At 38.2% G+C, this 13,060-nt stretch overlaps 1 protein-coding gene across 1 annotated transcript; it reads left to right on the top strand.

The window, feature by feature from the left end:
* Window positions 1-220: 220 nt before the first annotated feature.
* Window positions 221-7,068, top strand: LOC131320499 (uncharacterized). Its single transcript, XM_058351213.1, has 4 exons — window positions 221-806; window positions 921-1,036; window positions 5,044-5,284; window positions 5,543-7,068. Exons 1-4 carry the CDS (start codon window positions 459-461, stop codon window positions 6,845-6,847), a joined length of 2,010 nt encoding a protein of 669 aa, XP_058207196.1. The 5' UTR covers window positions 221-458; the 3' UTR covers window positions 6,848-7,068.
* Window positions 7,069-13,060: the final 5,992 nt, after the last annotated feature.

Below are 13,060 nucleotides of genomic sequence, written 5' to 3'. Positions count from 1 at the left end.
AAAATGCTTTTAAAAAAGAGAAGCAAAGAAAGCATAAGCTGGGCAAATTTCTAAACCCTAGCAACCAACTGCGCCGACTTGCTCCCCCCCTGCCCAATCAATCAACACTCACCCTTGGCCCCACGCGGGACCCACAATGACGCCAGCTGACGATGACGTAACCCCAAGCGGACATCAAACCGACTTCAAAACCGCGACTCACAACCGATTTCAGGTCCGCAATGATATCCCTGCCCCCCCCTATATAATCCCCCCGATCTTTTCGCTGTGCGCTTGATAGTAGTATCTCCATTGGCGTCCACTCGTTCCCTTCGCCCTATCTCTCCATAGCGATTTCATCTTCAATTTCAGGTCTCCTTTCGATTCTTTCATTCGTAGTTTGTTTAAATTCGATTCGTCGTCCTTTAAGACGCACGAAATACTTAGGGTTTCGTATCTTGTTTGTTTCGATTTCAAATATGGTTAACCCTGACGAACAACGATCGGTCGATGACCGCGATGCCGAGGGCACGATTGATCGGACAAACGGCGATGGTTTTGGTGATTGGAGTGCCGTCGAGGCGTCTGGGAGTGGAACGACGTCGAATTCGGGACGTTTGACGGGCGGCGGCGGTGGAGCAGACGAAGGGGATGGAGATCTGTCGCTTCGATATAGCGATGGGGTTGATAGGGTTATGCAGTTTCTCCAGGCTCTTGATTTGCAGGTCATGGGGGCGTGTCGGGCCGATGAGAGGTTAAAGCCCTTGTTCAAGCTGAATAACGCGACTGGTGCTGCCGAAGATCGCTTGCTGGCGCAGCTGAGTCAGGTACGTATGCGAACGATCGAGATAAGATGTTATTAGTGCATCGATAGGCATTTTAATATGCTTATACCTGTACAAACTGTTAGATACAACTATTCGTGTTTTGTTATGATGCAGCACTTTGAGCCGTCGGAAGTAGGTATGCTGGCGAGGTGCTTGTGCATTCCCCTTGTTTCCATTCGCGTAGGAAAGATCAACAAGCGAGGAACTCTGTTGTGCCCTACAACTTCAAGGTAATTGCGATGTATTGGATACATGAGTGCTGCTTGTACAAATATTTGGTGGCATATTGCGATTTAAGTTCCAATCGGGTATTTTTTTCACTTGCAATCTCGATGTGTTAGTGTTGATGTTGTTATTTATTGGCGTTTTGTTACATTGATGGGGTACCCTAGTGGACGTACTTTTTTTTTAAAGTTGTAGAAGTCTATCTGGAGTAGTTTTGCGTCTAATTTTGCTGTGTGGGGAAAATAGGAAACATAGGTTCAATACCAATCAATATCATCATGCTATCAATCGGGGGGTTTGTAATAGGATAATACATTTTCGCAGACAGTTTTCCCCTCCTTGGCCCTTTTAAATGTATAGTTGTCTTTACCTGTCAAAGAAAATGTCATTAATTTGGTCACTGAGTTGGAAATTTATTTATTGTTTCTTCCAAAGGTTGGCCTACTTCGATTCCATAAATCTGGTATTAAGCTTTGAGTGTTCATCGAAGGCGATGGAGTGTGTGGATGGCGCTCTGACTACTTTATATAACTTTAATGAGAGTAGTTTGATTCAATTATCTCTTTCTCGACTTACTTATCAAAAAAAAAAAAAATTATCTCTTTCTCGACTTGCCTTCTTAAAATGTGTTTTCTTCTCTTCAAGGTAGTCCCTATGTATTGTACAAATTTTCGTTTTAATGAAGGATTTCTCATATAGTCAGAACGTATCTCGCAATTCAGGTATCTTATTCTGTTATGTAGTACGTAGGAATTTGATTGAAGCTCTTCTATGGGATAAAATATTATGCAATCTGGATCGTTAAATAATTTAGGGGAGAAAAGAGTTATCTATTTCCTAAATCTGTGTGAAGTGGAAATTTTTTTTGTCAGTAGTTAACAATTTTGTTTAGGGGTGTTCAAGAAAACCGCCCGAACCGTAGAACCGATCCGATCCGGACCGAACCATCTTATTTGGTCAGGTTCTGCGGATCTACGGTCAGGTTATGGTTCCAAAAAAATAAGAACCATTAATTTTGGTTCGGTTATTGGTTCTCAATTAATGAACCGTGGTTAGAACCGAACCGGACCGTTTAAAACTAAAATAATATAGATATACATATGTGTGTGTAATTAAATAAGTATTTGAATTTGGTAGGTTAATCTTTTCCTTGCTAAACTTAATTTATTTAGAGATGAAATTTCATTTATTAGGAAAACTTTTATTTTCTTCCTTCCTTTCTTATTCCAACAGATTATCTTGTTATTTCTTTAATTTTATTAGTTCATATTTTGTGAATAAGTGTTTGGATGCTTATTGGATAGAACCGAAACCGGATCAAAACCGGACCGGTCTTGCGGTTTGGTTCTGGTTAGGTTCCATGCATATACTGGTTAGGTTCTGGTTCTCAATTTTCTAGAACCGTTTGAAATGGTTCGGTTACTGGTTTTCTAGAGAACCGGACCAATCCGGACCGTGTACACCCTTAATTTTGTTCCTACTCTTTTGAGAAATGGTTTTCGTTCTTTCCCCTAGCAGGCATTATGTTTTTCTTTTCTCTTCTTTTATCCTCTTTAAGTTTCCTAAATCAGGGGTCTCCCACATTTCCAAATAAGGAAGGATGCCACTATTTTTTCTTTTCCTCTCGTCATTTTCTCCCTAGTTGCCTGATTGGGGCTGTTACTTATATGCCTTTTGGGATTTGTACGATTGGTCTGATTGATTCATCATCACCACAAATGTTTTACGGTACCTTATGGGCTGAACTCCTTGCAGGGTTACATATCAAAGCTTTATTTAGTTAGTGTATATTTCCTTATTCTGGTTTTGTAGTGCATTGTTATTTTCTTCTCTTAAGTTTGCGTGCTTGTGATTGAGGGCGTAGCTGTTCTTTGGAGGTTGATATGGTATCTGTTCTGTATGTTTTGTCCGCAGGGGATTTGCTTCTAGGGTTTGTGTGGGGTAGTTGCATTTGCACGTCACAATCTTCAGCATATTATAAGCTTATTCTTCATGCTTTGCTTCCTTTTCCTTTTAGAACTTCCTTCCTGGATTACTGTCATCACAAAAGAATTTGATTCGGCATGAATTATTCAACTGTTATTTGGATAATCCCTTCAGTGTGGAATGATTTCATAGCACTAGGGAGCCATCCGCATTTGTCCCTAACTTTGTTAAGGGTGCATATTTGAGTGTCTTGTACATGAATTGCAGACTTAATTTGTTGGACATAACGATGTCATGCCCGGTTCTGCATGCTGGATTCTATTTGGTCAGTTCTTAACTACTACCTCTTGATATGAGACTGTCATAGCTAGGACGTGCATTTATCTTCAGGAGACACCATGAAGGTTGGTGTAATGAATACAATCTTGTCGTATTGGTTATGAAATTGATCAGCCTACTGAATTGTTATGTAACAGAGGTTTTCTGGTGCAGGTCATATTCGTGTTATCTGTTTACTCATTTAAAAGTTCTTGTATTTTGTTTTTTTATTTTTCTTTTGGGTACTGAATCATGTGAACATTTTACACTGTCTGATAAGGTTAATTTCTGCCTGGTGTTCTGCGTAGTAAGTGGTTTGGTTTGTTCCTTGGGTTCTTGCATTGTGGTTAATAATTGTTTTCTGTAAACTTGATGAAAAGTAGAAATGGCAGGTTTTTAAATTTTAATATATTGATGGTGGCAATGTTCATCCTTCCGAATAAATGCATCTTTTTACTTGTAGGTAAAGTGGGAGTATTCTATTATGATCTCTGAATTAAGAAGAAGTAAAGGTAGTTTCATGCTCCTATAGTCCTATGTTGCAGAGTTAACATTTTGTTCGGATTGCCTATTTGTCTTGTGCTGATTGGCATCATTTTATAATGGATTGTGCAAGGTCCCATCTTAGTTTAGCTTCAGCGTATTGTTTGACCATAATGATTACTTATTGCTTGTTTGCTGTTTCTGCTACTGTTGTTGTCTTTTCAAATATAAATTTCCCATAGGGTACTTCATAGCACTGTTTTGAGTTCGCGTCTTTCTGTGTTGCAGATATCTATTCATCTCTTTATGGGTATTGTTATGATCATTATCTTTTAAAGTGAAGTCTATGAGATTCAATCTGTCTGTAAAGACAGGAGATGTTACGCCCTCTGCTGTCTAAATTTCTATTCAATTAGGTGGTTTGATGGTGGTGTAGCTTAAGCTTTTAGAGTGGTAAAGTGAACACTTTCCAGAAGTAGGAAAAAACCATTGAATTAACTAATTCTAGCAAGATATCTCTTTCTTGATTATATCACTAGTGAATGTATCCTCAGTTTGCACGTTCAGGTCTCCTAGTTGGCTTTACTGTACTATTTTATGACTCAATTAACTTTATCATCTTGCAAGGCATGCGAGAATCATGATACTGTGTAAAAGTCCTTTGCTGTCATGATATGCTGCAGAATTCTGATTTACATTACATCCGGATGTGCTTTTTTTCTGAGGAAAAGTAGTTTGGAATTCAATATATGTATGACAGAGGGAACTAGAAAACTGCTCACGATGCTAATTCACTTCCATAATTGTTAGTTCAACTTGTCAGGGTAGTTGGGATAAGATACTTATCTTATCTTGCATTTGTATTAGAGTAGAATTTTAACAGCTAACTTCAATTCCAAAGGTGCAATATGGTGGCTGCAGCAAGTATGTGGTTAACAAAGGACAAAACTGAAGATTTAGTTTTATGTTTCTTGCACTGGACTCTCTGAAGGTGCAAAAAGTAGAATGCATCAAAATAGATGAATATTAGGTAGTCTAAGCTTCATTTTGTGGAACTATTTTAAATGGACTGGGTCCACCTACAGATGTCTGCTGGTTAATATCGTCTAACAAGCATTATTTGATTCTTCATGCTTTGCGATTCGCTCATGCTATCATTGCTGTTTGTTTTAGATGTGCGCCCTGGTGTTACGTTCAATATTTCCTTCTGTTGGATGTAGATTTGCCTTTATATCATTTTCTGTTGCTTCTCAACTTTTGCTTTGGCTTTTGTAAATTGTAACAGGGGGAATCTGAATCTAACGCTCTTGCCAACATCTGATCTGCGTTTCTCATTCATCGGGGATGACGGTCGTACGGAGAGACTGCTAACCCTTAGCAATTCTCAGTGCTCTGCTGTAGTAGTTGAAGAGATCCCAGCAGACATGTCTGGGCGGTCTTTCCTAATAAAGATACCAGATGGCGAGGTTTTATATTTTTGGTGCTCGGAGAAGTCAAAACTCCTAGGCAATGAGTTGTTTACAAAGGTATATCTGAGAACTTCAACTAGCATGCAGTTTATTTACTCCATCACCATTTGTTTGTCCATTTCTAGTATTTTGTACAACATACAAAATTGTCTAAAGATCAAATTGTTGTGTCCTACAAAAATACCTTATTTGTTGACCCAGCAGGGACGACTGTTAAGAAACAAAAAGACAGCAGATGGGGACTGAGGTAGTATGAACTATGGACATGATGTAGTAGTTGCTTATTAACAGTTCTTTCCTTTATTGCTGGTGTAGATGAAGGATCTACTTAAGAGGAAGCCCTCTCTTGCTGAACTAACTAGAATCAGTGAGTCGCGCCTGGACTGTTTCGCAACTCATCTCCGAACTTACCTTCTGGGGTCCACTGTTACTGTCACCCGATCAAGTACGACTCCTCCCTCGAATGCCTCATCAGATACATCTGAAAATTTTCAAGCTGCTCAACTTGGTTCTGCATCTGCAAAGCCTTCACGTGCCCGACACCTCGGGATTCAATCAGGAAAGAGTAATTCTATCTACCAGGGCAGCCTCAGTCCACGGTCAAGTTCCTTTAAAGAAGGCCTGCCCAGAAGTTTCTCATCCTTGAGAAGTGCAGCCCGGGAAAAGCTAAGGCGTCGTGACATCCAATTTTCAGTGGTTGACGACCTGTCTGTCACTTTGCCAGTTACCACAGATGTGTCGACGTCAGACAAACTACAAGAGGCTAACAGAATTTTCTTACCATCTTCAAATTCGTTGGAATCACTTGGGAAATCTGTTGCTCTACCCTTTTTAAGCCCTAATACATCTCAAGGACCTTCAGTAGGTTTATCATCACTTTTTTCACCCTATTATTGCTGGTGCCCTCCTGTTGCATCAACCATGCAATACACGCTACCAATCCCATCATCAACCGAATCACTATCTTTACCGCCGCTTTCTTCTTTTCTACCAGCTGCTAGGTCGTCTAGTGGGCTTAGTGTCACTGATTTCCCGCCTATAGATTTCCCCCCGCTGCTGCCTGACCCACTTGTCAGGTTTCCGCTACCCAGGTCTAGTTCACAGCAGATCCCAACGTTCACACCTTTAATGTGCGACTCTATTGTCCACATCCCATTCATTGATGTTTGCTCCTCTGGCCAAGGGTACCTTGTGAGTGCGGGTCCTGCCATTTCAACCACCATTACCCCGCTACACCCAACACTTGTGAACCCTTTGGGCCAAGAAACTGATTCTGTTGTTGAAAAGGGTGCAAGAGAGACTCTGCGTCTGCTCTTAAGTAGTTCAAGCCAGACCAACCAACAGCTGATGAATGTATTCCCATCTGTTCTTACCTGTACTGATGAGAAACAGAGCATTCTTGTTGCTGGGAGCCAAGGCTTCTACACTGGGGCAGGGGATATTGGTGCTATTGCAAACAGCATCTCTGCCATAGGGCTGGTTTCTCTCCCGGAGAAATCAATGGGAGAAGTGAAGAGATGCACCAGCCAGGGTAAGTTGGTGGATCAGTTAGAGAAATCAGGCGGTCCTGGTGACGGTGAGGGTTCAGTTTCAAAATTTAGGGACGAAAGGACTGATTGATGGAAACCTGTTTGGAATTTTGGGGGGGAGATGCTTTGTAAATCCGATCTTTTTGTTGTTCCTGAAAGTGTAGATATGTGGCTTTAGTGTTTGTGATCCAAGTTGTAATTACCCTTGTAATTCAGCCATTCATGGGCAGTTTTTTGATTGTTCGATTCCATGACTAGAGTATGTGAATGTTTGCATCTTTTGGTTCAAATGTGCACTATTTTTTTGCTGTACTGAGATTAGTTTTTAATGTCGGTGGTAGTGTATTCAAGTGATGCAACGCTTGTCTGGTAATTCATTCGTTTTACGGAAGGCATAAAATTTTTCACCAAATAAATTGGTGGAAGGTAAGATTGTACTGTCGCTGTGACTCGTTGGTCCGAGTGGTGTTAAGAACGGTTCTTGTTGAATGATGACTACGAAATTACCCCTTTCATTTGGGTTGATGGAGGCATTGTACCATCGAGTCGTTTTTGTTTTGTTTCTATGTTTCTGGAGGTAAGAAGAAGAATGTCCTTCGGGGACATCCGTAAAACTGGAGCGATACAGAGGTCAGAAGAAAGCTGCACTCAAAATTTTTTTTTAACTAGTCTTCCTGTAAGGTACAATGTAAAGTTCTTTACTTTTTTCTTAGGGCCTGAAAAATTGGATGTAACAGTAAGTGACCGTTTTTGTCAGATTGAAAATCGAAATTTGGATTTTTCTGTTGTTCCCCTAATGATCACTAGTATTTCAAAACCCAGGAGCACTGTAGAAGAGTCGGATTTGCTTAAGAGTGAACCCCTGCGGCACAAGCCACGAGATAAATCTTTCAAATAACAAGGCCGACTAACGTTCTTCTTCATTCTGGATGATTTCCTAATTGTTCCAGGCTAGATTTAAAAGTGTCATAACCTGCATTTTCCAAAAAAAAATATCGATCCTCGGATCTCGGGCGGAGATTGAGGGAACAAGGCGAAACACGGGATAACTAATTGTTCAGTTTTTCCCCCCCAGCCGACATGACTTATTATTTTCAATCCCAGATGACACTGTGATAACATCACATCACATCACAAGCAATTCCTCATAGTTGGATTTTATTTTTCAAGTGCGGTGCTCTGATAGACACAATCCATAATGGCATGGTAATGGGGGCAAAGCCACCTCCACAATGGAAAGTAGTACTAATGAGTTGTCTGTCTCCAATCAAAGGCCCAACCAAAGCCTTTTAGCACTACTAGGCTAGCCATAGCCTGATAGCCGGTAGCCAGTGATGAGGCAGGGAGGATTCACAAAGTGAAAGCTTCTTCAGCTGAGCCCTCAACCACACACTCCATTATCTCCAACTTATTATTATTATTATGTATTTTTTTCAATCAAACGGAAATTCAACTTATTATTAACACAATCCCAACAATTCAAACAAATAGTAAAAGCTACCAACGACCGCTCTGTCTGTGTGTGCTACTTCTGCCTAACAAACGCTACTCCTGGATCCCCACCACCTATTGTGGATGTTGTTTGTTGGATTTTTTGTGGAAGCTATTCTTTTCAAATGACCACAATCGAAAAGTGAGTTACCCAAATGTTTTGTAAGACTTTTTCACAAGGAAAATAGATCTTCGGTAATTGTCGAGAACTCTTGTTAGAGACCGGAGTAGTTGTCTTGCACGTATGGGTGTAGAGATTGGAGTAGTTGTCATTCGTTAATCCTAATCTTAACTATCTTAGGGGAATTGGGGGAGGGGATTTACGTGGATCAAACCCCGCTAATATGCATAGAAATATGTAAGGAAAATCAATTGCACTCCACTCCACTTGCAATAACGCAATCTAATATTGCAAGAAACAAGGTGCTCTTTAATAGATGAGCAAGTGGGGGGGGGGGATTGATACTCGTGCTTCCTTTTTTTTATGCAAGCGCTCCACTTTTAACGTGAAATTACTAGTAACTTTATAAACAAAATAGAGCACCTGCATAAAAAAAAATGAACTCGAATATCAATTTTCATAAAAAAAAAAAAAAAAAGCAGGAGATATTTGGTTCGCGCTCTCTCTCTCTCCCCCTCCCAAGGTGGATGTGTCCTTGAGCACAGACTTCAGGTAGGGCCCAACATTCAATTTGTCTACAAAGATGCTACCACCAGGACCACCACATAAAACAAAATAGTACTACCAAAAAAAAAATCAGTAATATTTACAATTGGATCTCCAGCCAGGAGTTTTTTCCCATTATGACCAAGTACTCAATTTGCAAAAACGGTTTTAGTATTATTATTATTTTTTTTTTACTATCGTGCATTCAAAATTTTCCTTAAAGTTATGTTTCATTTATCTTTTTAATTCGTAAATTACAAAGGGAATTATTTTAAAAGTGTGCACCGGGTCCCCTAAAAATTTAGAGCCGACGTCCCTGCATGCGTATCGTAGTCATTTTGGATATTGATACTTCGATATGGGTAATAATTTTTGCACTCCATTTTCTTATAAATGGACTTCAAAATTTTTCATTTAATTAGTGCTTATGTTGAGTGTAGTGTCCAAAATTACATTCAACATAAGCACTAAAAAATAAATTTTGGACTGCATTTATGAGAAAATAGAGTGTAAAAATCATTTTTCTTCTATATCCATAGATATGTATTTTAAAAGTATTCACAAGAGAATAAGTTAATGTTTTTTCAAGAAGTATTTTCAGATACTTTTCGGATATCCTAAATCACATAACTGAGCTTTTATAAAATTAAGACTGTGACACTTGTTTACATATAGTATAGTTAACAATAATTTTATAACCGCGCACAAACACTTACACACACTCACAAATTAAGGAGGTGGGCTCCACATTCCTTTGTGAGTGTATGTGTTTGTATGTACGTGGTTGTAGCATTATAAAGTAAAATTGTAAGGGTACGGAAAAGAATTGAATGTCTAATGCATTACTTAGGGGTGTTTTTATTAATTAACCAACAAGTTGTGGACCACAGTTTTTTTGTTTTGTCTTTATTCAAATTTTTTTCGCGTTTGTTAGTTTTGCGCCAAATTTTTATGTAATAATGACTCGTCTTGACAAGAGAAATCGGAAAAGTAAAAAAATTATGACTTTTACACAAATACTATTCTTGAAAAAATCCAACTTTTACGAATGTCTAGGGAAGTTAGATTTCGACAATTAAACAAGAAGTATAATTAGTGGAGTATATCAAAACACTTAAATATACAACGTTTCTCATTCTCGTAATTATATATGTGCGGTATATATGATGCCAAAAAGTTATACTACTTACTAAATACCAGAAGTTGTACAATCTAACCTATACTATCCTAACCACACTTGTATTCTATTAGTATTTCAAACTTTTCAGCAATATTGTCCTATATATTAATGTATATCGAATTAATCTTGCATCTTTAAGATTGTTGGCATCCATTCTTAATAGGAGACTGATCCCATGCCATGCCATGACATATAAATATGAATACCATAATACTAATAAACTCATGCATGTGTAACAATCAAATTTTATAGAAACTAACTTATTCACGGTTGGTTGAACAAGTAGTTCTTTACAGCAGCAATCAATCGCGATCGTCCAAAATACTTTTAGACGATTGCGATTGGTCTCGGCTACGCCGTTAAACAGATTTTTTTCCCTATATACATATGTGCATGCAGTGTTGCTGCAAAATGACAACTGAGAAATTTACACGAACTAATCTAAACCCGTTCTGATTTTAATTAAGGATTAGAGCTTGTGGTCCAGATCTTAATTTACAGCTAGCATAAACAAATGGTACTAATAAAAAGAAGCTAGCTATGGGATTCAAAACCAGAAGGGGACAGTACCCAAACAGAAAGTACATAATTAGCTTCAAATGGACCCCATCCAATTATGTGCAAGGCTCCAATTCAACTAAACTTGGCACATAGATGCCAAAATTAACGTGGGTCTTTTGTTGGGACCATAACGTACGTATTTCTAACACCTCCTGCACGTGCCGAAATTTTAGCCTCAATTCCGACATAGGTGCGCTAGCTTTCCCTACAGATAGTTGTGTGTTGTGATAGGGCAATATTCTCTAACAGAGTTGACATGTACTATAATTGTACTTCCATTTTTTGTAAAAAAGAATTAGTTAGGATGGAAGAAAAAAAGAAAGAACCTTAGTATGGAGCTCCTTCGCAATATTAATTTTGGATTACAGGGCTCCTCACAACTCTCAACTTTTTTTTTTTTTTTTTGCTTGGCAAAACGAAAACTTTATTGGCTCGAAAAGGGTACATCGAGAGAGTACTCAATAAGCAACAAAACGCTTAATGAGCATCAGATACAACATAAAACAAAAGAAAGATGGGAATGACCATCCAACAGAAGATTGGATCGCATCTATCCTCACGAAAAAGGAGCTTACACTTTGACCTTCCTCATACCATCAAGGTAACCCTTAAAATCCTCCACCGAGTGCACCTTAATATCGAACTTCACTTTGATCCACATAGCAACTCTGGTTTTAATAAGTTCCCCAAGGTCCTCCACTCGCCAAGAAGCATTGTTGAAGACAATATCGTTTCTTACCAGCCATACGGACCAAATTGTAGCATGGAAGGTTGTTTCCCACAAGAATTTCTCCAGATTTTTGAAACCAACTTGCATTGTGAACTTTAAAGGCTTGTCGAGAAGATCATTTGTGTAAAAAATAAAAAGTACGTACGTCGAAAATAAGATTGATAATTAATCGCATTTGTTTTGAACCAGCTGGTCAATTATTTTTCATTAGGTTTGTTTTGAATATATATATATAGTTCAATAAACCCTGCTGTTTTCTTTGTTTTTGTTTGTTTTTTTAATTTTCATGCAGAATCTTTTCAACAAACTACAAGATGAAACGGTTCACATTACCCATGAGCCCAAGTCAGCCCACATTTGCCAACTTCGGAGGCGATTGCAGATACGTGTTGCATCTTTAACTTAGAGTATAAACTTTATCGCATATGTAGCATGCTAATGAACGAGCTCAAGTTTAAGCATGTGCATAGATTTGAGTAAAAGTTTCATCACCAGCATAGTTATAATTACATTTTTTTTGGTTAAAAGAACATCCAAAAAAGACTACTACTAGATTTTAGTGATACAAGCTAATTAAATCTTTCAAAATTGGGGTAAATCATTCATTTTGCTAGCTATATAAAGGTTTGGAGAAGTACTCTTCTCTTACTTATATAGATCTGTACGTACGTTTCTTGAAAGTCCAACTCCAAACAAACAAATTCGATCATTCTCTTCTAGAAGTATATAAATAAATTAATTAAGAAGGGAATCGGAGCAATGACTATGTGACATAACCTTGACAAAAAGGGGCTAAATTATAATAAGTAATATAACTAGTGGTTGGGATGTCTTTATCTCTTTCTTTTCTTTTATAAATATATATATATATAAATAAAAAAATAAAAAAACAAAGGTTTAGTAAACTTAAAGCTAGCTACATGAGGGACGGACGGAGAGGGACCCTAGCTAGCTGATATCTTCTTGTAGTAAATGGGAAGTAGTCAAATGCTGCTGGAACATTTTGGTGCCTAATTAAATTAATCAGTGGATCTTAATTAATGTTACATGAAATGCAATGCAGGGGAATATAAATTCTTTTGGACCTACGTCTCTCCTCCAATATAATACTAATAGTTTTTGCACTCGATCTACTACAGTATTATTTAGGGGCAGATCGAAGCTGCTGGAACCATTGGATATTTAAGCACCAATATAATATGTTCCAGTAATTAACTGTCCAGGTTTTTGGGCCTCAGCACCCCATAGCGCCATCTGTCAAAGACCTCACTGCACGTCTGCACCTATATCGGGTGGAAGCTAATTAAAGTAACAAAGAGTTTATATACTTTTTAGTCCACCAAGTATGTGTGGCTTTAAAGATCGACTTAAGCCGAACCACCTTTGAGGGAGAAACTCCAAGTACTTAACTTACCCATTGAATCAACTCCTTGGTGTGATTGCATCTCCCATCTTCCAACAGTACTGAAAGATATTATAGGTGGTGCTCATTTGTAAGAACTTTTGGTAACTTGTTTTTTTTTTTTACTGTAATAAAATGAAACTCTAGCTGCTAATGCTCTTAATAAGAATTAATGTATATACACGTAGATTTACTCCGCATGAAGACAAGTACTATCTGCCCTACATTTATATCAAAATAAGTAGTTACGAGAATCAATATATCTATCTGAGT

This window comes from Rhododendron vialii, chromosome 3a (genome assembly GCF_030253575.1).
Source record: "Rhododendron vialii isolate Sample 1 chromosome 3a, ASM3025357v1".
Classification (NCBI taxonomy): domain Eukaryota; kingdom Viridiplantae; phylum Streptophyta; class Magnoliopsida; order Ericales; family Ericaceae; genus Rhododendron; species Rhododendron vialii.
Note: the sequence above shows the minus strand (reverse complement) of the source record. Positions and strands in the feature narration are given on the sequence as shown.